Source organism: Canis lupus, chromosome 16, assembly GCF_011100685.1.
Source record: "Canis lupus familiaris isolate Mischka breed German Shepherd chromosome 16, alternate assembly UU_Cfam_GSD_1.0, whole genome shotgun sequence".
NCBI lineage: Eukaryota > Metazoa > Chordata > Mammalia > Carnivora > Canidae > Canis > Canis lupus.
The window spans coordinates 46493996-46521275 of record NC_049237.1 but is presented as its reverse complement, the minus strand read 5'-3'; the positions used below and the strand labels follow the sequence as shown (position 1 = coordinate 46521275).

The following is a 27280-nucleotide window of genomic DNA, read 5'->3' as shown; positions in this document are numbered from 1 at the left end:
GGTTCTAGAGGCTAGAAGTCCAAGGTCAAGCTGCCAGCCAGCAGGGCTGGGCTCTAATCTATCCCACGCCTTTCTCTTGGCTTCTAATCCTGCTGGCAGTCCTTGGCCTTCCTTGGCTCGAGGCTGCATAACTCTAATCTCTGTGTTAGATGATGTCCTCTCTGTATCCTTATGTCATCTTCTTTATAAATACGTATGTATATGTATGTATATATTTATTTCAGAGAGAGAGAGAGAAAGAGAGCACATGAGCAGGGGGAAGGGCAGAAGGAGAGGGAGAAAGAATCTGCAAGCAGACTCCCCACTGAGCCGGGAGCCGGACAAAGGACTCAATCTTAGAACCCTGAGATCATGACCTGAACCAAAATCAAGAGTTGGCCACTTAACTGACTGAGCCCCCTAGATGTTCCCATCATCTTATAAGACAACAGTCATATTGGGTTAAGGGCTCCATCTTAACTAATCACATCTGCAATGACCCTATTTCCAATTAACATTAGGAATGAAGGGTTAGGACTTCAACAAATCTTTTTGGAGGACACAATTCAACCTCTAACACCACCTTTGCCCTCACTTCCTAAACACTGATGGCCAATGACCATTGTTGCAAGAAATCTCTCTCACGCCCTTTATCAGAACAATTCCAATTTGGTGTCATTTTAGTCTTTTTTAGTAAAATTGGCATAATGATCACTTAAATGCAACATAATGGTCATGTTTCTTAAGGCTTATTGAGCAAATAAATTCACCAAAAAAAATCTAAAGTCCCAATTTGAAGATCAGAAAATTTCTCACCAACTGTTGAAGGTTAAAAAGTAAGAGTCTGGGGCACCTGGGTGACAGAGTAAGTCAAGCATCTGATTTTGGTTACTGCTTAGGTTGTGATCTCAGGGTGGTGAGACTGAGGTTTGCATCAGGCTCTGAGCTCAGCGTGGCATCTGATTGGGATTCTCTCCCCCTTCCTTTTGCTCTGCTACTCCCCCCACTCACATGCTCTCTTTCTCTAAAATTAATGAATTAATTAATTAACTAAATTTATTATTTATTTTTTAAAAGATTTTTATTTACTTGCTCATGAGAAACACAGAAAGAAGGCAAAGACACAGGCAGAGGGAGAAGCAGGCTCCCCGCAGGGAGCCCAATGTGAGACTCGTTCCCAGAACTCCAGGATTAAGTCCTGAGCCAAAGGCAGATGCTCAACCACTGAGCCACCCAGGAGTCGCTAATTTAAAAAAAAGTACAACTAGGGCAGGAGGGTATGTATAAGAGCACTGACTTCTGGAGAAAAGTTCAGGACATGAGGGTGAAAGCCAGGGTGGGCCCATGGAACATCTAATTTCTCTCCCTGCAGGTGCCATACCACTGACAGGAAGGACACCATGATTTTATAATTTAGTTCTTAGTGGAAAATGTCCCTCCTCCTTTTCTTCCTGGTAGTTAATTGTCCGAAGAAAGAAGTTGAAACAAAGACTAGAAAAGCAAATACCACAAGAGTTAACACTGGCAAACAAAAGGCCTATCAGCTGAGAAGAAGCCAGTAAGAAGGACAAAGCCAGGCCAGAAATTGTGCACAATCCTAGTGGCAGGTTAGTCTTCTGATCCACCACAAAAGCTGGGGCCTGGCCAGAGTGTTTCAGAATCTATTTTCACAGGACAAGCTAGGTCTCAAGAGGATACAGAATGAAGAAAAATTCAAGATATGCCATTATGCCATGAGAGAAGAGAGTTTTCTCTCAAAAGAAAGATTGGAGGAAAGAAATCTAAGTGGCAAAGGAAGGACGAGGGAGAAAACTAGATCAATGATGTGAAACAGCCATTTTGGGTCCCTATATTTGTAACAGAAAAAGAAGGAACAGCTACCAAGGAGTTTGAGGTCAAGATAATCCAAGCAAATATCTACTGAGCACTAGCAAGATACCAAGAACTGTGTTAGAAACTCAGGATATGAATAGAAGCAGGTGTAGTATCTGGAGCTTATCAGACTTACAAGTGGTGATACTATAATTACTATATTGGAGGTATGATGAAAGGAAGTGGGAGAAGTATGCTACGTATCTCCTTGGTGCCTCTCAGAAGGCATGTCTGAGCAGTTTTTATGGAATAAAAAGCATCTGCTAAAGGGAAAGAGAAGGGAGGGGTGTTCTCAGTAGATGGCAATCAGGTCAGTGTTGCTGGAACATAGACTATGAGATTGAGAGCAGCTCAGCACGGCAGGGCCTCTGTGAAGGCCTTGGACACCATGGGAGGGATTTTAGGCTTTGTCCTGGAGCCAGTTGGGAGCCACTGGTAAATTCTGGTGAGAAAAACATTACCTGGGATCCCTGGGTGGCGCAGCGGGTTAGTGCCTGCCTTTGGCCCAGGGCGCGATCCTGGAGACCCGGGATCGAATCCCACGTCGGGCTCTGGTGCATGGAGCCTGCTTCTCCCTCTGCCTGTGTCTCTGCCTCTCTCTCTCTCTCTCTGTGTGTGACTATCATAAATAAATAAAAAAATAAAAAAAAAAATAAAAAAAAAAAAAAGAAAAACATTACCTGATTTATGGGACAGAAAAATCTTTCTGGGAAAACCTCCAAATTCATTCTCCAAGGGCAGTACTACTCTCATACCAAAACCAGACAAAGATACCACAAAAACAGAAAACTATAGGTTAACATTGCTGATGAACACAGATGCAAAAATCCTCAACAAATTATTAACAAACCAAATCTAGCAATACATTAAAAGAATCATTCACTTGGCACCTGGGTGACTCAGTCAGTTAAGTGTCCAACTCTTTTAAGATTTATTTATTCATGAGACACACAGAGAGAGAGAGAGAGAGAGGCAGAGACACAGGCAGAGGGAGAAGCAGGCTCCACACAAGGAGCCTGATGCGGGACTCAACCCTGGGTCTCCAGGATCACGCCCTGGGCTGAAGGCGGTGCTAAACCAGTGAGCCACCCAGGCTGCCCTAAGTGTCCAACTCTTGATTTTGGCTCAGGCCATGATCTCAGGGTCATGAATCAAGCTCTGTGTTAGGCTTCACACTGGACATGGAGCCTGCTTAAGATTCTCTCTCTCCCTGTCCCTTTGCCCCTCACCTCCTCCCAACTTGTTCTCTCTCTCTCTCTCAAAAATAAAAAATAAAAACTTTTTTAAAGGATCATTCACCATGAATCAAGAGGGATTTATTCCAAGGACACAAGGATGGTTCAATATTTGCAAACTGGTCAATATGATATATCACATTAGCAAGTAAAAATTATATGATCATCTCAAAAGATTCAGAAAAAGCATTTGATGAAATACAACATCAATTCATGGTAAACTCTCAACAATGTAGATTTAGAGGGAACATACCTCAACATAACAAAAAGGCCATATATGAAAAACCCACAGTTAACATCATAATGGTGAAAAGGCTTTTCCTCTAAAATCAGGAACAAGACAAGGATGTCCACTATCACCACTTTTATTCAACACAGTATTGATGTCCTAGCCATAATAATTAGACAAGAAATAGAAATAAAAGGCATCCAATTGGTAAGGAAAAAGTAGAACTGTCTCTATTTGCTGAGGACATGATATTATATATCAAAAATCCTAAAGGCTCCATAAAAAAACTATTAGAACTGATTAATGAACTCAGTAGAGTTGCAGGATACAAAATTAGAAATTGGTAGCATTTCTATACACTAATAATGAAGTAGCATAAAGAGAAACTAGGAAAATAACCCCACTTACAATTGGACCAAAAATTAAAAAATACCTAGGAGTAAGTTTAAAGAGGATATGAAAGATCTATGCTCTGAAAATTATAAGACATTGATGAAAGAAACTGAAGATGATACAAATAAAAAGATATACCATGGAGGAAAGAAATTCATGGATTGGAAGAATTCATATTGTAAAAATGTCCAAAATACCCAAAGCAATCTATAGATTCAATGCAGTTCCCATAAAAATACTGATACCAATAGCATTTTTCACAGAACTGGAAAAATAATACTAAAATTTGTATGGAACCACAAAAGACCCTAAAGAGCCAAAACTGTATGGTGATAGGTGGTGACTACATTCATCATGGTCATGTGTAGAATTGCCAATTCACTATGATGTTCTTGAGAGAGTAGAACAAAGCTGGAGGAATCACAATCCCAAATTTCAAGACAACAACAATGTATAATCAAAACAATATGGTACTGAGGTAAAAACAGACATATAGCTCAAGGAATCAGGATAGGGAGCCCAGAAATAAACCTATGCATATATGTCAATTAATCTATGATAAAGGAGGCAAGAACATAAAATGGGAAAAACACAGTCTGTTCAGTGAATGGTGCTGGAAAAACTGAACAGCTACATGCAAAAGAATGACCACTTTCTCACACCACACACAAAAATAAACTCAAAATGGATTAGCAACCTAAACGTGAGACATGAAACCAAAAATTACTAAAAGAAAACATAGGCAGTATAATCTCTTGAACACTGGCCTTAGCAACAGATTTATGGGTAGGTCTCCTTATGCAAGGGAAACAAAAACAAAAATAAACTATTGGGACTATACCAAAATAAAAAGCTTTTGCATAGCAAAGAAAACTATCTGCAAAACTAAAAGGCAACTCACTGAATGGGAGAAGATATTTACAAATAACAGATCTGATAAGAGGTTAATATTCAAAATATGTAAAGAACTCATACAACCCAACACCAAAGAAACACAACAATCCAATTTAAAACTGAGCAGAGAACCCAAATAGGCATTTTTGCAAAGAAGACATAGAGAGAGCCAACGGATACATGAAAAGATACTCAACATTACTAATCATCAGAGAAATGCAAATCAAAACCACGTGAGCTATCACTTTACTTTATTCATAATGGCTAGTATCAAAAAGAGAAGAAACCAGTATTTGTGAGGATGTAGAGAGAAAGGAGCCCTCACACACTGTTGGCGGTATATATATGCGCGCACACTCGCGCAGACACACAATGGAATATCAGTCATACAAAAAATGAAATCTTGCCATTTGCAACAACATGGATGAACCCGGAGGGTATTATGCTAAGTGAAATAAGACAGAGAGAGAGATAAGTATCATGTTTTGGAACATGGCGGAATCTGAAAAACAAAAATAAATTGACTTTTGTTTTTCTAAGATTTTATTTATTTATTTATGAGAGACACACAGAGAGAGGTAGAAATAGGCTCCCTATAGGGAGCCTGATGCAGGACTCAATCCCAGGACCCCGGGATCATGACCTGAGCCAAACAAAGGTAGATGCTCAACCACTGAGCCATAGGCACCCCAAAAATAAACAGACTCAAAATCAGAGAATAAACTGGCGGTTGCCAGAGGGGAAGTAGGTAGGAGGATGGGTAAAATAGGTGAAGGGGATTAAGAGGTACAAACTTCCAGTTATAAAATAAAATCACAGAAAAAATAAATGAAAGAAAGAAAGAAAGAAAGAAAGAAAGAAAGAAAGAAAGAAAGAAAGAAAGAAAGAAAGAAAGAAAGAGAGAAAGAAGAAAGAAAGAAAATCACAGAGACAAGAAGTGAGCATAGGGAATATAGTTAATAATACTGTAATAACATTGTATGGTGACTACGCTTACCATGGTGAGCACCGAGTTATGTATATAATTGCCAAATCACTATGTTGTACCCCTAAAAGTAGTGACCCATTTTATGTCAATTATTTCAAGAGTAATTTTTAAGAATTTGTCTTTTCTTTAAGATTTTATTTATTTATTCATTAGAGAGAGAGAGGCAGAGACACAGGCAGAGGGAGAAGCAGGCTCCATGCAGGGAGCCCGACATGGGACTCGATCCCAGGACTCCAGGATCACGCCCTGGGCTGAAGGCGGTGCTAAACCACTGAGCCACCCGGGCTGCCCAAGAATAATTTTTTCTAAAAAGATCTCTCTAGATCCTTTTTAGAGGGAGAGACAATAGAAGCAGAAATGCTTAAAATAAGGCCATTGCATCTAAAACAAAGTTTTGGCAGTGGGATGCCAGGGGTGGGGTGGCAAGGGGTGGTTAAAGGGCAGGGGTGAATATATTTAAGAAAAATCATGAACAGTGCTTGGGAAGTGGGGAAAGGAAGCTCTTCAATGATATTCTTAATTGTTTGGACAGCTGCATGTGTTTACAATTCCCTGGCACATGAAGCAGAGGACAGGAATACTGGAATGCATCCACGCATGTTGAGAAAGATGATGGCTCCAGTCCTGAAATGCTGTGTGTAACTAATCTAAGGGACATCTAGGTGGAGATACACATCTGGGGGTCAGGAGAAAAGTCTCTAGAGAAAGAAAAAGAGATTTTTAGCTTAATGAACCTGTGGGTACATTTGAAAACATGATTGTGAGTGAAATCACTCAAATAGAGTAGGAAGAGTAAGAGAAAAAATGCACATAGCAGGGGACAGAATCCAGGGAACTGGAACTGGATATTTAAAGAACTCATAGAGGGCAGCCTGGGTGGCTCGTGGTTTAGCACTACCTTCTGCCCAGGGTGTGATTCTGGAGCCCCGGAATTGAGTCCCAGATCAGGCTCCCTGCATGGGGCCTGCTTCTCCCTCTGCCTGTGTCTCTTCCTCTTGGTCTCTCATGAATAAATAAAATCTTTTAAAAAAATAAAGGACTCGCAGAGATTTAAAAAAAAAAAAAAATCCAGATTGAGAAGAGTTCAGAAATAACAGGAAGACCAGGAAAGCAGTGTCATAAAAACCAAGTGAGGAAGAAGCTTTGAGAAGGATGGTGTCACCTACACCAAATGCCAATAGAAGTCAAATGTCCATTGGATTTGAGCACAAAGATGCATGAGACAATTTTACTGGGGCAGCGAACACGGAAGCTGGATTTCAGTGGGCGGGGTTTACAAGTGAAAAGGAAAAAGAGACCATGAGTGGAGCCCATTCTTGCTAGATGCTTGGCTAAAAACTGGAAAAAAGGAGAGCTAGAAAGCAAATCAGAGGTAAGAGAATTTTTACTGTTGTTTGTTTCAGGACGTGGACATTTTGAATAGGTTTATGTGTTAAGGGGAAGGAGCTAGGGAATGGAGAAAGCTGAATCATGTGGGAAAAGAAGGGGTGACCCCATGGAGCAAGTTCTTAGAGGTAGGAAGTTAATGGGATTCAGAAAACAGGGGCCAGGTGAGAGGCAGGGGAGGAGAAATGACCCCCTGAGAGAAGGGGCTCCTTATTGCGGGGGGGGGGGGGGGGGGGGGTGGGGGAAGGGGTAAGAAGGAATATAACCCAGGTGGGTGTGTGGGGAGAGAGTGGGGGGGCAGAGAGCTCTCCTTAGCAGTAACCACTCTCTTTGTGAAGACACCAAGACATCTCCAGAGAAGAGGGTGTAAGATCATGCAGGGGCAAAGGTGAGCGAGTCTGGAATGATAACTGAGGAGACCAGGACGTGTGTGTGAGCATTGCTAAGCAGCCCTGAGGGTGCATTTAGGGCTGGATGTTTTCAAAGCGGGGGTGGGGGGGGGGGTGGACACCCATTCATGCTGCTTTGTGACGATCAGCATAACTCAGGAGCCCAGTTTCATGGAAGGAAGAGGTAAAGCAGAGTTGACTCTGTGCTTGTGGGTCTGCCAAAGGAAAGGGGAGAGGGAGCTGGGAGAGCGGGGAGAGAGGACTCAATGATGTAGCGTGGAAAACAAGTGGGGGTGAGCAGGGCCTCCTGGCGCCTGAAGAATGTAGAGGAGACCGCAACAGTGATCAGAACAGGATGGGTAGCAGGGCTTTTCTTCCCGGCATTTGCCTCAGTTAACAATGAGGTCCTTATTTGATTATTGTTCTCCAGTTGGAACAGGTTCTGAGCAAGAAGGGACCGTGTCTCTGGCCCACGACCGCATCTCAGTGCCTTGCATGGTCCCTAGGGCATAGCAGGTGCTAACGAAATCTTTGTGGGATGTGTAATGACAGAGCCAGAAGCTCTGGGAGAGACTGGATTATGGTTAGAAAGGCATTTGGACAATCTCCCAGGTGAATATTCCCCAGGGATAACTGGACCCAAGGCAGAGTGGCCAAAGTAGAGTAGGGACCGCGAACCAGAGGTGAAGAGGTGAACACACACGTGCGCGGAAGCCTCTGGGCCTCAGTTATGGAATTGCAGAGCTTAGAGGTGGTCCCCTCAGGGCATGGCAGTCATGGGACAGGAGAGAATGAGCAACTCAACAGGAGGTGGTCTCTGCAGACAAGAGCAAAAGTGTGACTTGTGGTGGACAAGGGCAGAATGGAAAATGGTGGGAAAGTCATCAGAGCCACGGTGACCTACCTGGGAGGCATAGAGCAGGAGAGAGAAGAGAGAACAAAGGGGTGGAGGAGGTTGGAGAGGAGGGGGATGACCGGCCAAAATGAACTCAGCTCACATTTCTGACCAGAGCTCTGTCCAGAGAGGATTTGAGCTGAGATTGATGGGGGAGGCTGTACCAGCTGCTTGCATCTGGCTCCGGTGCTGGCTGGAGGGAGTGCTTGCTCAAACCAGGAGCAAGCCACGGGAGCGGCCACCCAGGCCAAAGTGATCACCGTGAAGGGAAATATTCTGTTCATGGGCACATCTCAATTTTAGGGAGAAATTCACTGAAAATCTGTTATGGCACAATTGCTTCATCTTTTCAAAATTCCTCTGCAAATACTTTTCCTTCCACATGAGTGTTCTGCATCAAATCCACCTTTGCTATTACCACATAATCAAGTTTATGGTCCAACTGGTCAATCTCTGCAAACATCTGGGTAAAAAGGTGGGCATCATAGCATTATTCGCGATAAGCCTGTGACCCACTTAGTTGTAAGCATTTTATTCTCAGGATTTTTTTTTTTTATTCTAATTGCAAGTTATCTTCATTACTTCTAGATTGATGCTAAGGATTTTTTTTTTTTTTTTAACCAAAGAACCAGCTTTTGGATTCAGCACCACCTTTTTCCATTTACCAATTTATGAATTTCTGCTTTTTATCTGTGTTTCATTTCTTACTTCTGCTTTTCTTTGGCTTCTTTTCTTATTCTCTATTGTTCAGTTTTTTGAGTTGAATATTTAGTTCTATTTTTGATTAAGTATTTAGACTATAAGTTTTCTCATGAGCTCTGCTTTATATTCTATAAGTTTCATTATTGTTGGTTCCTAGAAATTTTACAATTTTGATTTCCATACCTTCTTTTTATACCAAGAACATTTAATAAAGTGCTTTTAAAATTCTTTAGTGGAAAATTCCAAACATACCCAGAAGTAGAGAGAATAGTATAATGAATTCCTATATACTCACCACCCAGCTTCAACAGCAATCAGTATGTGACCAATCTTGGCTCATCTTAACCCAATCCCAGACATCTTATCATTTCCTCTTTAAGTATTTCAATATGTAAATAGATTTTTAACCTCCTACTGGAAGAGACATTTTGTTTCTGGCTTTATTAATGTCTGATTTTATTATGTGATGATCATTGAATGTTTTCTGTACTGTTTATACTCTTGGAAAATCTGTAATTGACAAATATTACCCAGGCACTTAGGAAGAAGGTCCATTTTCTGTTCCCAAGATATGAATTCGATCTCCCTCAATCAGCTCTTCCTCACTCAATGTCACAGACTAGAAGTAGGAAATGTAGACTTCTCTTTATATTGCTTATAATTCCCACTTTACGAATGGAGGTACTGTAGGACTCAGTTTGTGAATCCCCCTTGCTATTTTATCTCCTTATAATTATACCTATTAGTATTATACAGTGCCTGTCGGGAAGGGGGAGGACCTGAATCCCATCCTGTTGGATACTAAGACTAAGCTCTCTACTTTCTTTTGTCTTTGCTTGTTACACCATAGTCTATCTTCGGTTTTTAGATTTGATCACAAGGTTCTCCCAGACACCTTACACCTTATCCTATTAGGTCTAAGCAGTCCTATCAGTCAAGGTTCTTGGTTGCAAGCAATAGAATCCACTGGAGTGTTTAAACAGAAAATAAACTTGTTGGGACGCCTGGGTGGCTCAGTGGTTGAGCGTCTGTCTTTGACTCAGGTCACAATCCCGGGGTCCTGGGATTGAGTCCGCATGGCGCTCCCCGCAGGGAGCCTGCTTCTCCCTCTGCCTGTGTCTCTGCCTCTGTGTCTCCCATGAATAAACAAATAAAATATTTATTTAAAAAAATTTGTCAAAGGATAGAAGGTAGCTTACAGTGTTTCCAGGAGCGGCAGAGAATTGGGAGGAAGGGGTTCTGCAGCCGGGAACCACAGCCACTCACCCCGCAGGCCTTCTCTCACACCTCGCAGCCACTGAGGGAGGGTCCCACCGTGACAGTGAGCACTGGAGGACCCTATCAGGGCCTCTGCCACTGCTGTTCTGAATGCTGCGCGTCCATCTGCCACCACAAGCCACCCTTTCCAGAAAGACCCTCCAGTCAGCAATCTTTTCTTAGATTGCCTTCTTCCAAATAAAAGTCTGACTGGCAGATTCTAGGTCAGTTTTTGTGCCCGGACTTCAAGGGAAACTGGGACACTGAATTCTGGTTTCTACCTCCAGGCGAAGAAGTCCTAATGCAGAGATTCCCCCCACATAGGAAAGGCCATATTTGCCACAAATATGGTAAGTGCCTTTTGCAGCAGGGTGAAGAAACAGAAGAAACAGAAGAAACGTACAGACAGAAGAAACGTACAGATAGACATTCACTCCTAATTAAGATAGTTCAAGAATCTAGAATCAAGTATTCCCCTGACACCATGTTAGATGTAGTTGCTTTTTGAATGCATGCAAGATGTTTTCTAAAAATGTTCCTATCTTTATAAAAAAATAATGTGATCATAAGTTTGGCCTTTCCCTTCTTGCTCCTTGTTTCTGTATCTGAAGCTCTACACTAGGCTTAAGTCTTCCTACCCCAGATACTAGAATCTTCTGATGGCTCTCTGCCTTTTCCTTTTCCTTTCTCCCCACTATCCTATATCCCGTCCATTCTCAACTCCAACATTATGCATTGGTGGCCTACCATCAGGGTCCAAGCTTTGTCTCATCTCATGGTACTTCCTCATTCAGCAAACACACGCTGTGTGACTACATGTGTGCTGTGTGCCATGCTAGGCAATTTGCTTGGCTTCAGGGGTTCAAGCATGAGTAAAATAATGCCTAATTCTCAGAGCCTCTCAGTCTAGTGGAGAAACAGTCAACCACGTAGGAAAATACAACATAATTCAAGGTGCTCTCACTACGGCACATGGGAGGAATACCCAAACCAGCTCTGTGGTCAGAGGTCATTTAGGGAGGCCCCTGGAAGAGGCTCCTGAACAGGGTCATGAAAGATAAACTGAATTTACCCAGGAAAAGAGGGGTGCTGGAAACACAAGAAACCGCAGGGAGAGGCAGGCACAGGGGCGCTTAGTGCTCTGAGGAAACACTGCAGGTGCTTTAACACAGGACTGTAGGCTGCCTGAAATAACGCAGCAGAAGACTGGTATCTTAGAGCAGGATAGGGCATATTGAGGAGCTGGGAGGCTTTTCTCAAAGCCAATGGGAGGCAACTGAAGGATTTTTGCGTTTTAGGAAGATGGCCCTAGCACCAGTAGACATAGAACGCACTGGGGGAGCTTGCTGGCGGCAAGCAAAATGTTAGGAGGCTATTGCCAAAACCCAAGAGGAAAACCCATGAGGCAGTAATGAGAGTAGCTGTGGGGATCCTGAGAGGGACTGGAGAGGTGTCAAGATGAAATCAGCAGGACTCAGAGGCTGTGGGAGCAAAGCTAGACTCACAGACGACCCCACATTCCCATGTTCCTTGGGTGAAAGAATTCTAAAGCAAGATTATGAGAAGCAAATTTAGGGGAAGAGGGCAGAGTGTTGTTTTGAGTATCCCAAGTTTGGGACAGCCAAGGAGTGATGGAACAAGAATCTGGAAGCCAGAGAGATGCCCCAGGAGAGGCCTGAGAAACAGTGCTTCTCAACCTTGGGTGCACACTGCCAACATTTGGAAAGCTTTGAAAAATACTGATGCCTGGGCCCTGAGCCTGGAGCTGCTGATGGAATACCAAGCCTGGGTTACAACAAAGCATCCCAGGTGATTCCAACCGGCAGCCAGGCTTGAGACCTCCTGGCACAGAGAGGAGGGTACAGAGCCTGCAGGATGGCCCTCCCCTCTCTACCCCTACCAGCCAGGTGACCCATCCTTAGTTTCCTCCTCCAGAAAATGAAGATTATAACACCTCAAAGAACTGAAAATAGTAAATCAAACAATATGTGTAAAGCTCCTAATACCGTTCCTGGCACATACAACAGACCAGACAAGGATTCACTGCCCGAGTCTGGGGAAGGGCATACTCTTGGCCTGCGTTCCCAAAGAGAATGGGGCTTTCTGTTTGGTGGGAAGGGAAAGGAGGACTCGCCCCAACCTGTCACAAACAGAGGGACTCCCCCTTGGTGTGCACACAACCTGGTGGCTCACACAACAGTCTTCAGGACTTACTGCAAGATATGGGAGGCAGCCAGATGTCTCAACACTCGAAGCAGGACCCTGGCGGCTAGGACTCTCGGTAAAGTACACAACATTGAGGTGCAACAAAATGTTCAGGCGCTGGGCAAAATATTCAGGAAGCACCACTGTGTGCCAGGCACGTGTCTACTAGGCATTCCTTTATTCCATAACCAACGTGACAGAGTCCCTATGTGTGCCAAATGCCACACTAAGTTCTGGGGAAATCGTAATAAACCAGAAAGAGACAATCTAGAGCCCTGCGGCAAACAGCCCCTTCTCCTTGACGTCTGTCTCCACCCACCCCGGCATCCCCATGGCCACCGCCTTCGTCACTCTGTCACTTGTCTCATGGGTTTCAGTAAGAACCCCTCACTCTCTTCCCCATCACCAGTAACAAGCTTCTCCGGGTCACTTTACACTCAGATTACAGATTATTTATCAAATAATCGGTTAAAAAATGCAATTACACAACAATGGGATTATGTGTCACAAGTACAGGATGCTGGGACTATATATTAAGGGCTTCACCCAAATACAGAAGCCAGAAAGGCTTCCCTTGGAAGTGACAGCCAACCAGAGAGGAGGGGTGAGGAGACTTGCCCCCTCTCCCCGTGGCTCCTCGATACCTCCATGCCCTGCTTCATACGCTCCCTCAGCCTCGACTGCCCCACAGCCTGGTTCTCCAGGTGCTCCACTCATCCTTGGTCAACCCAAACCCATGTCCTCCTTGGGGGTCTCTCCTGACCACAGTCTGCTCTCCAACCACCCCCGCCTTGTGTGTCCACTGTCTGCCATCACTAGGTACCATCGGACCTCCAATCCCTCACTGCAAGGGACTCTCTCAGGGGGCTAAGGGACTCTCTCAGGAGGCTGGCTGAGTCTCTCAGGTCTGTTGATCACTCTACCCAGGAGCTAACACGATTCTGGGAGTATTGATCAGGGTTCAGAGAAACAGGACCAAGAGGGTGTGTATGTATCTGTGTGTACAAGGGAAAAAGAGACAGAGAAAGATTTTTAAGGAATTGGCCCATGCAATCATGGTCGACAAGTCCCAACTCTACAGAGTGGAGAGCCAGAACCAGAACCCAGGTCACCTGGCAGGAGAGCTCTGCCAACAGCTGTGCCAAAAACACTCCAATGAGGACTGGCTGAGAAGTCATACAAGGCCCCTTGTGGGAAAACTGACTTCTCTGCAAGCTGCACTTCAGAGAAGCCACATCCCACTCTAGCAGGCAGAGAAACCCCACTTATGGGACACGTGGGTGGCTCAGGGGTTGGGTGTCTGCCTCTGGCCCAGGGCGCGATCCTGGAGTTCGAGCATCGGGTCCTGCATCAGGCCCCCTGAATGGAGCCTGCTTCTCCCTCTGCCTGTGTCTCTGCCTCTCTCTCTGGGTCTCTCATGAATAAATAAATAAAATCTTAAAAAAAAAAAAAAAGAAAGAAAAAAAGAAACCCCCTTTCTGCTGGAAGGCAAAGAATTCAGAAGTGTTCCAAGCTGTAGTGCCAGGATCCAGGTGCTACTCTTCCTCCAGGCAGCGTGAGGCCTCCAGCAGCTGTGCCATCATCACCTCTGGGTCGTGTTTCTGATGTGAGGGGTACCACGCTAAGCTCCACTTTGCAGACTTCATCTTGATCTTCCAGCTCCTGAGTAAATATAAACAAGTTTACCAACACACCTTCCTTCCTTTTGGCCTCCCTTCTTTCAATATTTATTTGAATAATTTCTCCATGCCAGGCCCTGGGTCAGGGTTAGGAATGCAAAGATGAAGAAGTCAGGGTCCTGGCCTCGGAGAGCTCACATGCAGCATGGTGAGGCTATGACAGGGCTCCTTGCGGGGGCAAACCTGCCCTCTTGCCTTCCCTTCACACCCGACCGGTCTCCCTGGGCAGCCTATTGTACATGCTGACTGTTCACTACTGTTCACCCCAACTCATACAGAAAAATACTGTAGCCAGAGAGATGAGGCACCCTGGCAAGACATAGCCACAATCCAAACAGCAAGTCCAAGGCAGGCAGACTCCTTTCTTTCTAAGCTTGCAGCCCACAAAGGTCAACCCTCCTCTTAGAAGCTGTTGAATAGTTCCGACCACTAGAGGGCACCAGCTAACCCCCATCTGTCCAAACCTGCCCAGCTCCAGGTCACTAAGCTCCCGGATCGTAATACTAATACCGTTTATCTTTTTTCAAAATGAGTCTTGCAAATCAAGTAAACTTTAAACTGATCACACAGACTTTACTCTTGAGCCAATAAGGAGGTAAGGGGCGAGGGAATCAACTATCCTAATAGAAAGAAAAAAGGCCACACATTGACTAATTGAGAAATACATCAGAACCTATGACAAAGGATTTTTTAAAAACCTATGCTCATGGGACACCTGGGTGGCTCGGTGGTTGAGGGTCTGCCTTCCGCCCTGCCTTCTCCTTCCTGGAGTCCTGGGATCGAATCCTGCATCAGGCTCCCTGCATGGGGCCTGCTTCTCCCTCTGCCTGTGTCTCTACCTCTCTCTCTGGGTCTCTCATGAATAAAGAAATAAAATCTTTAAAAAAAAAAAAAAAGATGCTCATTATCCTAAGCATCTGATAACCACAACATAACCTCACATTATTGACAAGCCATTGTACAGCAACGGTATCCAAATAAAGGCCAGATTATGGACCAGGGCGTCAAAATCAAAGAGACAGATCCAAACACATGGTGTTTGAAAACCAAACCATGGGGGGGAAAAAATTTTTTTTTTTTTTTTGAGTAGGCTCACATCCAACATGGAGTCCAATGTGGAACTTGAACTCGACCCTGAGATTAAGACCTGAGCTGAGATCAAGAGTCGGACACCTAACTGACTGAGCTACCCAGGCACCCTAGATAGTCTCTCTCATGGACCTCAGGATGTGCATTGTCAAAAAGCTTTTGGTGTATAAAAGAGCTTAGGAACATTGCTATATAACTGGAGTATCAGAAATGTGGAGATTAAGAGTGAGAGAGAAAACTGAATTGAAGTATCTGATGATTATGGGTAACTTGTACCTTTGGGGGATGTAAGAGGGAGAATAAATCTACAAGGTCTCTGGACATGTTGAGAAGAACTGCCTTCCAGCTTGGTGAAGTAGCAGCTACATTTGGTTGTTGGAGGGTGGGTGTGAGTTTCTTAGCTGAGAAGTCTTCTTCTGTGACTTCTGAGCTCAATGGGCTCAAGGCAATGGTGGTGGTTATGTATTCAGCTCTACCATTTAATGGTTCTAAGCCCTTGGGTCAAGTGTCCTTGAAATCCCCACACCTCGGCAAATAAACATGCTACTCATTGCATTGTGGGGATTAAATGAGCAAAGATCTGCAAAGCGCTTAGTGCAAGGAAGGGGAGGGATGCTGGCTAAGAGCTGACCATTATTAGCCTAGGAGAAAGAGCAGGACACCACCCACCACTGCCCTCTGCAGGGTGCCAGTGGCCTGGGCTCTGCGTGGGTCTGTGCTACACAGATACACCTCATGCCCCACTCCCTCCAGCCCCCGTAGTTTATGAGGACTGTCTTTTCAGGTATGTGGGCTGAATTCATCACCAGATATCCTCACAACTCTTCTTTTTGGAGTATTTCCTTCTGGAACCATCTGCACCTTGGCTCCTAGGAATCCTAGCACTTTCTGAGCTCTTCTTCCTTTCCAATGACCCCTTCCTGGTTGGTGGCCTTCTCCCTCTCTGTGCCCATGAGCATCCTCCAGGATTCTGTCCTTGGCCCCCTTCCCTTCTCCTTTAAGCTCGTAAGTGATTTCATCCACTGTAACTGTCTGTGGGTCCTTGTACACTGACACTGACCTCTTTCATCTCTGACCTGCAGTTTCCTATCTTATCTTCCAGGCACCCAGTTACAGGTGTTTATATGAGCTTTAGGATTTATATGCCCCAAATTAATCAGCCATCTTCTCCTAGCCACCTGCCCTGTATCCATGGCTTCCTTACATTCCCCCCTTATTGCTACTATCAGTGGGGTCTCCGAGTAGTCAATTCCCCAAACCAGAAACCCAGCAATGATCTTCCCCATTCTTCTCCTGCCATGTCGCATCCTTCTCCAGGTCCTGCTGGATCTGCTCTCTCAAACATCTTCAGCCATCTCTAACTCTCATGCGGAACCTCAGCATCTTTACTTCAGCCTCTGACAGATGTTCTACTACTTTGTGCCCAGTCTGCCCCCCACCCAGGACTGCCTCTCCACTCATTTCCTACCTCAGCCCTCCTCGCAGTGCATGAGCTAGTAAGACTACATTATGTTTCCCAAAACCAGAAAGCCATTCCATGCCTCTGTGCCCTTCTCTGTGCCACCCCCTTTCTAAGGGCAGCCCTCCCACCTGACTTTGCCCGGCTACCTCCTACTCGCTGCAGTGGGTTGAACTTCTCAAAAGTTAATGCCCAACCAGATTTGCGGTTATTACATTATTTGGCAAAAGAGTCTTTGCACATATAATTAAGGATCTCAAGATTATCCTGGATTATCCAGGTGTGCCCCTAAATCTAATGACAAATGTCCTAATAAGAGGAGGAGAGTCACGTGGACAGCCACGTGAAGACAGAGGCAAAGACCCAAGTTATGTTGCCCCAAACAAAGGAGCACCTGTGCCACCCGGAGCTGGAAGAGACAAGGAAAAAAATCTCTTCTAGAGTCCTCAGGGGGCCCATGGCCCTGATGACACCTCAATTTTGGACTTCTAGCTTCCAAAACTTAGGAAAATTAATTTCCATTGTTTCAAGTTACCATGTTTGTGGCAGCCCTAGGAAACAACACACCCAACTCATCATTCAGAACTCAGTTCACTAATCATCTCCTCCAGAAAGTCCTCTTTGAGCTCTTCTTACCACCACCTGCCTCCTGCCAGCTCGCGTCAGATTCCCTTCCTGGGTCTGTCTCACTCAATAAACTCCTGAAAGGCAGCAACTGGGGGCTGATCCCCATTGTCATAAGAGGGCTCAGCAGTGTTCCAGGAAGACAGCAGGTGCCCCACCAGACCAACCCATGAGGATGTCAGCCCATGCACACCCCCTAGGGCCTGGGCATTGCGGCAGGAACTTCACAAACATTACCTCGCTGAGTTAACTCAATAAGCCTAGGAAGGAGGTATCAACTCTGTTTCATGGATGCAGAAACCAGGGTGCAGCAACTTGCCCAAGACCTTCACATAAGCGGAGTTGGGATGTACATCCAAGATCTCCTCAGATCACAGGTCCTACTGTGCAGGGGTACAGCATTCCCAAAAAGACCTGCGGCCAACTAGGCGAAGGATGCTGGAGAAGTCGGGGGAAAGAAAGATTGAGTCTTAATTAGCTAGGTTTGAGACAGAGCCATTGTGTGTGCACACCAGCAAGTATGGTAACAAAGGCTTAGGTTAGAAACTAAAGATGGCCTAACTCATAATGTGGCATAAATGTCTCACAGCAGCTTTAATCCTGAGCCAGGAGTTCGGTGATGAAAAAGGGCTAAGAAAAGATGAAGAGGGAACAGGGAAGAAAGACAGGAAGGAGAAGGGATCGCTCTGCTAAGTTTGGAAACAGAGCATGCTTTTCCCTCACCTTCCACCCCACTTTCTGTGGGCCACGCCTCTGCCCCCACTGGTGGCCTTGTTCTCAGGGCATCAGTGCCTAGTGGGTCTGAGCTCCCACTATGGCACTGCCCCAGGTACCGACCTGAGGCTGACATCCTGCCACCCCCCCACACCCCAAGACATCACGTCTAATTCCTGGAGCCTGGGAATATCACACACAAAAAGGACTTTGCATATTTGATTAAGCTAAGGATCCTAAGAAAGGGAGATTGACCAGGTGGTCTGAAACACAAGCACCAGGATCTTTCCGAATGAGGGGAGGGAGGGAGAAGAGAAGGCGGTGTGACCCCAGAGGCACAGTTTGGAGAAATGCAGACACAAGCCAAGGAGTGCTGGAGCCAGGAGGCTGGAAGGCCAAGAAGCAAGTTCTGCTCTAGGCCCTCCAGGGGGAGTGTGGCCCTGTTGAACAGGCAAATTACAAATGAGGGTCTGTCCCTAAGAAGGACAGCTCTTTTCACACGTGGGAACCTGTAGATTCTTCAAAGAACCCTACATTTGTTCTCAGGGGCTCCGATGTCACCCCATCCAGTGCGTAGCATGCAGTGAATGCCAGATCTGGTGGTGAATGAATGAAGAGGACAGGGAGGGAGGGGAGGAGCTGGGCTGTCACCTGCAGGCACAGATCCGGGTGACCCATTCATCAGACCTCTGCTACTTGATTACAGCCCATACAAGGGAAGTGTTATTCCTTGTAATTTCCTTTTCTCCCCACCTGGAGTCTTTCCCCCGTGTTCTCTGTCATGTATTATAATTTACAATAATTTCCTATTTTCAGTAATGTGTATCTCTAGTTTTCTGTGCAAATTTAGCCTGAAGAGCAGCTGAAATCTTTATGCTAAAGAAAGAGTCAAAGTTATGAGCCAAAGTTCCTCAGTCATAACTTCGGGAAGGCCACTCAAGTTAACCAGGAGCAAAAAGCTGTAATTATCAACCCAAAAGAAAGCCAGTTGCCTAGAAAAAAAAATCAAAGCCCATACGGGACACCATTCACAGCATCTGCAATATACTTTTCTAAGCCATGTTAACATCAAAAGAGGGAAAACAACAGCCTCATCTATCCTGCAATCTCCCCAAAAGTATTATCCTCCATAATTATATTTATACTTCTCTGAGTTCTTGTAGGTCTTTTAAGTCTGAAAATAACCGGTAAAATAAGACAATATGGGGTCCCGTGAGAGACTGCCTATAGAATCAGCTCTAGCATGATGCCAGAATAATCCCCAGGGCTCCTCTCCCAGTTTTGCTTCATTCAACAAAACAATGTTGAAAAACCACATTTGAAGGCATCTACTACTTTCAAGTACTAGAGAGACAAGTAGGAAATAAATCATCGCATATAGGAGACAGTACTTAAGGGAAGTACTGCAAATACCCTATAGAATATGTGAACAAGCAGAGCCACAAAGCCCCCTCGGTTCCTAGGAAACCTTTCAATCTATGCACTTAATTAGTACCACCTAGGAGAGCCTGCAAGTCCCCTCTGCCTTTGCCCTCCTGCTGCCACCTGGGGTGGCGTTCCTACCTGGGATTTATTCGCCCATCAGATAACCATCAGTTGTTAAACACCAAACGGTGGCTTCCAAGTTCTGCTAGAGCAGTGTTTCTGGAACTCTGAAGTACACTGGAGTCCACTGAGGATCTTGTTCAAATCCATATCCAGATTAATTAGATAAGAGGCAGAGCCTGAGGTTCCGCATTTCTTAAGGAGCTCCCAGGTGGTGAGGACACTGCTGGGGTGAGAAGCACAGGTGAGTAGCAAGACATTAGAGCACTTTTTGCCCCCCACTTAAAACAAAAACAAACCAACTTCTGAAGGCATCAGATTCTAGTAGCAGGTGTGTGAGGTGTCAAGGTTTCCATGAGGGCAGAGAAGCTGAAAAGCATTTGGATAAAGGGTGGTGCTTATTAAAGCAAGTGTGGTTTCAGAGCTGCTGCCCTGTTCAGCAAAGGCTGTCAGGTACTATATCTAAAAACAGAAAGCCCAATGTGGGACTCAATCCCAGGACCTCGGGATCACGCCCTGAGCTGAAGGCAGACACTCAACCACTGAGCCACCCAGGTGCCCCTGGACCTCATCTTCACCCGGCTGCACCAACAGGGACCATCCCTGCCACACACTTCCTGTTGACCTCATCATTGAGTTGAGAATACTGTTGGTGATCAGAGTGGGTGAGGAATCAAGGATGCCAAGGAAGGAAAAGTCCAGAAAAATTGCCAGCCCAATAGGATTCCTGGTGCACGTCTGCTAAAAGAGGCTATGGTAGTGACCGTTGCATTGAGGCTAGTGGACTGGAGCCATCAGTAAAATACACACTTATTTCTTAGAGTACAAGCCCTTGGGCCACGTCCTTTTCTGCCTGGGATGCCCAGCTTCTGGCTCCTAGCAGTGCTCACAACATGCTGTTATCATGGGACTCGTGAGAAGCAGGAGCCCGTAAAGGAGGCTCACGAAGGCAGCTGAGGCCTCTGACAACAATCACACCAGCCCAAGGCAACAGGATACCCCACAAAATGCTTGCTGGCACTACATCACAGTGTCCCTGACTAGGCTCTTCTGCAAAATAACAGAGAGCAAGCTGAAGCAGTTGGCCCTGGAGGGTCACACAGCAAATCAAGAAGTAGGATCACAGTGTGACAGCAGCTTGCTGCACACCACTAGGCAATGCCAGGTCTCCTCCTTGCTCCTGATTCTCCCACAGTAAAATGATGTGTTGGATTTGATGGTCTTTTAGGCTCCTTTCAGAGGAAGCCGACTGCCATCCCACATTCTGTGACGCTCCTCGCTTCAGAAATAGAGCCTAGGAATTCAACTCCCTCCATACCTTGTCCTGCTGGTACCAGAGAAGTGCAGGGGGTCAGCCAGAGCTGTTTCCTCCACCCTCTGACAAGACTCACGTTTTCCCACTTGATTAAATTCCCAGTCCCATTAGTGCAACTAGGAAAACCTGCTCTGGGTATTCAAGGTGACAGCTGGAGGGAGAGCTCTGAGGTCACCCAGAACACTTTGTCTTAGAGCAATTCAGCTGAGATTATCAAATATTCGCTACATTTTTATTTTTCAATTATTTCTTCTTCCCCTTCCTAAATCCATAAATCCTCAGTTTCTGGAATTGCAAAGAAACCCTCCCACCCCCAAAATCCATCTTTTTCAGTGTTTGGAAGCTACAGGTCACTTCTATAAAGAAGAAAAAAAAAAGAAAAAAGAAAAAAAGAGAAAGCAATATTTGCAACCATGACATAGGTATTCTGTTGGTGATTGCGGTATTCTCCAACAAAGGTCTTTAGATACCAGGAGTCTAAGTGCAGATCAATATTTAATTAGAATTGTCTAATTTCTGAGTCTTCCTAGTTTTGCTTTGATGCTGGTCGTTGAATCATTTGAAATGACTCTGATGTTAAGAGGCTTCTGCACGTGGGACGCCTGGCTGGCTCAGCGGTTAAGTGTCTGCTTTCGGCTCAGGGCGTGATCCTGGAGTCCCGGGATCCAGTCCTGCATTGGGCTCCCTGCATAGAGCCTGCTTCTCCCTCTGCCTGTGTCTCTCATGAAGAGTCTTTAAAAAAAAAAAGAGGGCCTTCTTCAGTCTCCCACACAGAGAGGACCCAGCTGGCCAGCAAGCACCGGATAATGTCACACCCGCAAGAAGGGGCATCTAAGGCCCCAGTCATTTGTCCAGTTTGGGTCAACTTAACAAAGCTCTCAGGAGGAAGTACTGTGGCCTTTTCAGGAGAGTTAAAGCTTTCCTAGAGATGAGAAAGAAAATATGGAATGAATGAAAATATCACACAACAGCACAAACCCCACGGAACACTACATGAGGGCCACTGCAGAAGAGACTTCTGGGCAAAATGAAGTCATTAATTGAGTCCCTGTCTTATTTTAGGTGCCTTGTTTATATTTATTTACTTTATTTCAGTGGCTGCCTTGTGACCTTGTAAATACATTGATTATTCCCATTTTACAGAAGAGGACTCTGAGGCCCAGCCCAGAGTCTGGCCCAGCTGGTAGGGGTGGAGCTGAGATGTGAATGACCCTTGGGTTCCAGCATCCACAGCTCCAGACTCTGATTGGTTCTATGTGGAAACTAGGTCGAGATCTGGGCACACCTGACCGCCATCCTGCAGAGAAGGATTCAGGAAAAGATGGCCATGAGGGCCCCGGGGTGCCCCCACCTTCTGGGACTGTGATTGGAGCCTCCAGGCTGGGTCGGAGTCCAAGTCTCTGCCTCACCTGAATCGGGTGAGGCGTGGTCCCCCTCTCCCAGAAAGAGCCGCTGCGGCTGGAAGGCTTGGTGAGGAAGCGCGCCTGTACCCCACCTCCAGCCACCTACCCACCTTCACTTGGACCCCACCCCGCCTAGCCACACGCGGGTACTTACCGCCCTGGGCAAGCCCTGGAGCCCAGCTCTGCGAGCAAACACGAGAAATTAAACAGTTTGCACAGGATGAGATTTGGCCCGTGGAAGGTGCCTGCAGCTGGTGGTTAACACCAGCAGTAAGAGGATCAACGCCGAGTCCCCGGGCTTAAAAGGGGGGGTGGGGTGAGAAGTGTGCGCGCTCCCTTTTACCCATTCACGTTAGTTAATTTGGATGATAAGGGTTGGTGTTTAATCCCTTTGTGTGCGAGTGAATATACTGAAATCGACAACCCCTGAGAGGGCACCCGGGCTGGCAGAGCGACCTGCGGGAGAGTGCGGGTCGTGTCCAATCTGGCGTGAAGCAGAAAAGAAACGTCCCGGGGAGACTGAAAGGCAGACGGAGAGGGACACCCTAGGGGTGCGTGGTGCCCTGCAAGCCCCACACCTCCCAGGCCGCGGCGGGTGGGCCGCTGTCTTCCCCGAGGCCCCGCACCCCAGGCCTGCCTCTGCGCCCTTGGAGCCCCCTGGCTCCCACAAGCCGGCGGGGCCCCTCCCTAGCCACCCCTGGCGAGGACTCCCGACACCCAGAGGGAAAGTCCGGGCCCTGCCACGGCCCAGCGAGGTGGAGAGTTGAGGTGCAAAAGGTGGGGTGCAAAAGGGAGGGGCAGATATCCAAAGGGATGTCCCGGTGGTTCTCAGATGGAACAGATCAGAAAAAAAGGGGAGAGCTCGGTGGCTCCAGGGCAGGTCGTAAAACAAAAACCATTTTTATAGCTTCCATCTGCAAGAGAGCTCACGCCCCAGCCGAACCCCGCACGCCCGGAGCCCCCCGAGCGCGGGTGGGAGGCTGCAACCGCGAGCGGAGCCCCGCGGGCGGGGGAGGAGGCCCCCCGACCCGGGCCCGGCTGCCCGCAGGGGCGCAGGAGGCCGAGAGAGTTCCCAGCCGCCGCCGCCCCCCTCCTTCCCCTCGGGCCCGTCCAGCAAACTTCTTCCCCGGTTTCTGTTCGTGCCTTCCCTCCCTCCTCCTCCCCCGATATATTCGCTCTCTAAAACCATAAAAAAGAGATCAACTTCCCTAACTTCACGGAGCCCTTTTCAGTGACAAATATTGATGCCCAAAGTGTCTGCGCTCTCCCGCCCCCAAACGTTAAGAAAAGGCGCCCGCGAAAGGGGGACATAAAAAGTTAACAATGCTGTGAAAATATGTTTGCAGAAAATAGACAATCGTTGGATTAAACGTATTCAAGTATGAAATAATGCCTTTTTGTGTCAAAACTTGGGCGATGGGCGGGTACAAAAGTTCCCTGTGGCAGCTACTTGCTCCCTTTGTGAGCCGTGCGCTTTGGCGTCTCCACTTGGGCGCATTACTCAGAGCACTCTAAGCGCGATTGTTTCTCCCTTTCTAATGACATTTACCGGATCAAAACATGCTGTTAATTCGATCAGAAGGCTTCACCCTCCCTGACAAAGCCACAATAATTTCTCCTGAAGTTTGTTAAATTGACCAAAATTAGGCAAATGAATAGGGGTCTGTAGGCGCCCCCTCTCGCAGGTGACGTCGTATAATGCTCGCCTGGGCCAGCTGCATTCCCCCTTTTCTTTTCGGCCCACTCCTCTCCGTGTTCACCCCCCCCCATCCTCCGACCCCCCCTTCACACACACACACACACACGCACATGCACACACACACACACACATACACACACGCCTGCCTGTCTCTCCTCCCCCACCCTCTGGCATTATTAAAATTTAGCCCAATGAAACTATTCATACTTTTCAATGGACATTTTCGTATAGGATAATAGGCTACAAATTGAGCCTCTTCCCCCCGCGAGGAGAGAGCCCGAGGAGGGGGGAGAAAAGAAAGCCACAGCGACGTGGTCAGGGAGCAAGGGGGGAGCGTCGCGTGCCAAAGACCCGCGGGAGGGGCGAGGCGAGGCGGGAGCCTCGTGTGCCAGCCGCAGCCCCACACCTGCCGGGATGTCCGGACAAATAAAGCGGTGTAAACAAAAAGGGGGGAGATGGACGTGTCACCAAGTCGTGTGAGAAAAGCCTGGGAACAAACGGGGCGCCTCCGTCTCCAAGAGCTCTCCCTTGAACCCGGCGGAACAGCCTATTAAAGGCTTACTTAATTACTTTAATGACTCTGGACAGGCTTTAAAACGCACTCGGCGCTGGGGCTGCGGGCTTGCTGGGATTTGTAAACAGGCAATCGTGTGAGACTCAGCGGTGGGACTAAAGGAGGCGACACTGTTTTGTGAGGGTCCTCGCCCCCCGGTGCCCGCGGCCGCTGCGCCCCGGCGCCCTGCGCCTGCTGCAGGCGCCCGCACGCCCGCCGGCCCCGGTTTACCGCCTCCTTTTCCCGCCGGGGCTGTTGCCATGCAAATGCTACTCCCCCGCCGATCACGTGTCCTTTGAAGGGCCACGTGGATTAACAAAGCTGATCTGCCCCCAGCTCGCCCCCCTCGGCTGCTAATTTTTTTTTTTCTTAAACGTCTTTAAAACTGATCTTGAATGCATACATCCCCCAAACGCAGCTCCCCTAATCCTATGGAATAATTCAACTCGTGAATGCACTTGCAGCCCTAGATGACCGCTTTATAAGGCGGTCCCTCGGAGTTGGGAGGCTGCAGTCTACCTGGGACGCCCGAGGAGGCACACGAGGCGGAAAGGGCACGGGTGCCTCGCGCCACCGCCTCCCCCGAGGGCGCGTCCCGACCAGGATGTCAGACAGGCTCAAGGAACGCAAAGTGAGTCCGCTGAGCCCAGGCGGCCCTTGCGCCCCGGCCGCGGGGGGCGTCCGACTCCCCGAGCCGCCACCTGGCGGGCCCGACGCCGGGGACGCGGCACCCGGGACCGTCGAGCGGAGGCATCTCGAGGGGTTGGGGGGAGGGAAAGCGGCTGGAGAGACACGAGGCTCCTCCTCCCGGGGGAGCCCAGGCCCGAGGCCGCTTGGCCACCTCCCCGGCGGCCTGGCGCTCGGCTGGAGCCCGGCCCGAGCGGGTCGAGGGGCTGGAAGAGGAGCGCACCGGCCGGGGCGTGAGAGGCCGGGCCCCTGGGACCCTTGCGGGGAGGGGCACGGCCCCCCTCCGGGAGGGGCCGGCCCTGGGCGGCGTGGGGGGCTGGGACGACGGTGGACACGCAGCCACGGCCGTGCCTTTGACGACTCCCTGGGCAAAACTATCCTAAACGTACGAACCTCTGTTCGCAGAGAACCCCTGTTTCCCACAAAGTCATAGAAAAGCGGAGGAGGGACCGGATTAACCGCTGCTTGAACGAGCTGGGCAAGACGGTGCCCATGGCGCTGGCGAAGCAGGTAACGTCAGAGGCCGAGCCCGCAGGCCCGGGCGCCGGGGCTCCTCGGCTGCCACCCCCGGCAGGGGTGCAGGCAGCGCGGAGACGGAGAGGGCCTCCCCCGCGGGCTCGCGTCCCCGGGCCCCGGGCCCCGGGCCCCTGGCGGCCTGGCGCGGGGCCTCCGCAGCGCCCTGCCCGCCGCTCCGCGCACAACCGCGCACCCGGCCTGCCCGGCTCGGCTCGCGCCCGGAGGGTCGCTGCGAGGAGCCCTTGCTCCTTCTTGCAGAGTTCCGGGAAGCTGGAGAAGGCGGAGATCCTCGAGATGACCGTCCAGTACCTGAGAGCCCTGCACTCCGCCGATTTTCCCCGGGGAAGGGAAAAAGGTGGGCAACGGGGAACCCGGGCAGGGAGGCTTGGGGTGGGAGTGGGAGCGCTGGAGGGCATCCCTTCCCGGGATGCGGCCGGAGGCGGGGGCGGGCCGTGGGGGTGGGGGTGGGGGCGCTGGAGGGCAGGTCGTGGGGTGCTGGCTCCGTCGCCTCCTCTCAGGTGGGGAAGGGGGTGGCGTCAGGCTCTTAAGGAAAAGGGGGTCGCCTGCTTGCGCTTTTCCGGTCTCCGGGTAAGAGAGCACAGGCCTCGGGCGGGGGCTTTGGCCCGGGAGCGTGATGGGCGGCACCCGCCTGGGGCCCCGGTGGAGAAGGGGCTGCTCACGGTTCTCGCCTCCCCCCCGCGGTTCCCTCGCCCCCCAGCAGAGCTGCTAGCCGAGTTCGCCAACTACTTCCACTACGGCTACCACGAGTGCATGAAGAACCTGGTGCACTACCTCACCACCGTGGAGCGGATGGAGACCAAGGACACCAAGTACGCGCGCATCCTCGCCTTCCTGCAGTCCAAGGCCCGCTTGGGCGCCGAGCCCGCCTTCCAGCCGCTGGGTTCGCTCCCGGAGCCGGATTTCTCCCATCAGCTGCACCCGGCGGGGCCCGAGCTCGCGGCCCACAGCCCCGGGGAGGCCTCCGTGTTCCCGCAGGGCGCCGCCCCCGGGCCCTTCCCCTGGCCGCACGGCCCGGCCCGCAGCCCGGCGCTGCCCTACCTGCCCAGCGCGCCCGTGCCGCTCCCGAGCCCCGCGCAGCCGCACAGCCCCTTCCTGGCGCCCGTGCAGGGGCTGGACCGCCACTACCTGAACCTGATCGGCCACGCCCACCCCAACGCGCTCAACCTGCACCCGCCCCAGCACCCCCCGGTGCTCTGACGCCGCCTCGCCCGCCGGATTTCTCCGAGCGTCGGGCGCTGCCGACGAGAAATACTGCATACTGTACAGGTGTAAATACGGCGCCGACAAAACAGCCGGGTGGGAGAGGGCCAAGAGCAAATTGGTCTCCCCCACCCCACCCCCCGACCCCCCGACCCCCGGCAATAAACGTTTTCTGATAAAGCCCCGAGAGCTGGATTTCTTTGTTACCTTCCGCTCCTCCACAACCACCCCTGCAGGTGCCGAGGGCGCAGCAAGCCGGAAAGGGCCCAGGTGACGACCTTCAGGGCCCGGGGGCGCGGGGACGAGGGGGGCGCTGCGGGGTGTGCGGAGGAGGAGGGAGGGACCCCGGGAT

At 48.8% G+C, this 27280-nt stretch overlaps 1 protein-coding gene and 1 long non-coding RNA gene across 3 annotated transcripts; one reads left to right on the top strand and one right to left on the bottom strand.

Annotated features, from left to right (window-relative positions):
• Positions 1–12572: 12572 nt before the first annotated feature.
• On the bottom strand, positions 12573–26844 carry LOC102154308. The gene is made up of 4 exons (XR_005371633.1): positions 26767–26844; positions 19553–19760; positions 17513–17713; positions 12573–14086 (listed from the first exon to the last, which is right to left on the bottom strand). It is a non-coding gene; the product is annotated as an uncharacterized LOC102154308 (long non-coding RNA).
• On the top strand, positions 24821–27062 carry HELT (helt bHLH transcription factor). 2 transcript variants are annotated; one of them, XM_038560401.1, is made up of 4 exons: positions 24821–25135; positions 25597–25701; positions 25966–26062; positions 26426–27062. In XM_038560401.1, exons 1-4 carry the CDS (start codon positions 25109–25111, stop codon positions 26923–26925), a joined length of 729 nt encoding a protein of 242 aa, XP_038416329.1. In that variant the 5' UTR covers positions 24821–25108; the 3' UTR covers positions 26926–27062. The 2 variants fall into 2 exon arrangements, with proteins under 2 accessions (XP_038416329.1, XP_038416330.1); XM_038560402.1 differs by having other exon boundaries at positions 26429–27059.
• The last annotated feature ends 218 nt before the right edge of the window (positions 27063–27280 follow it).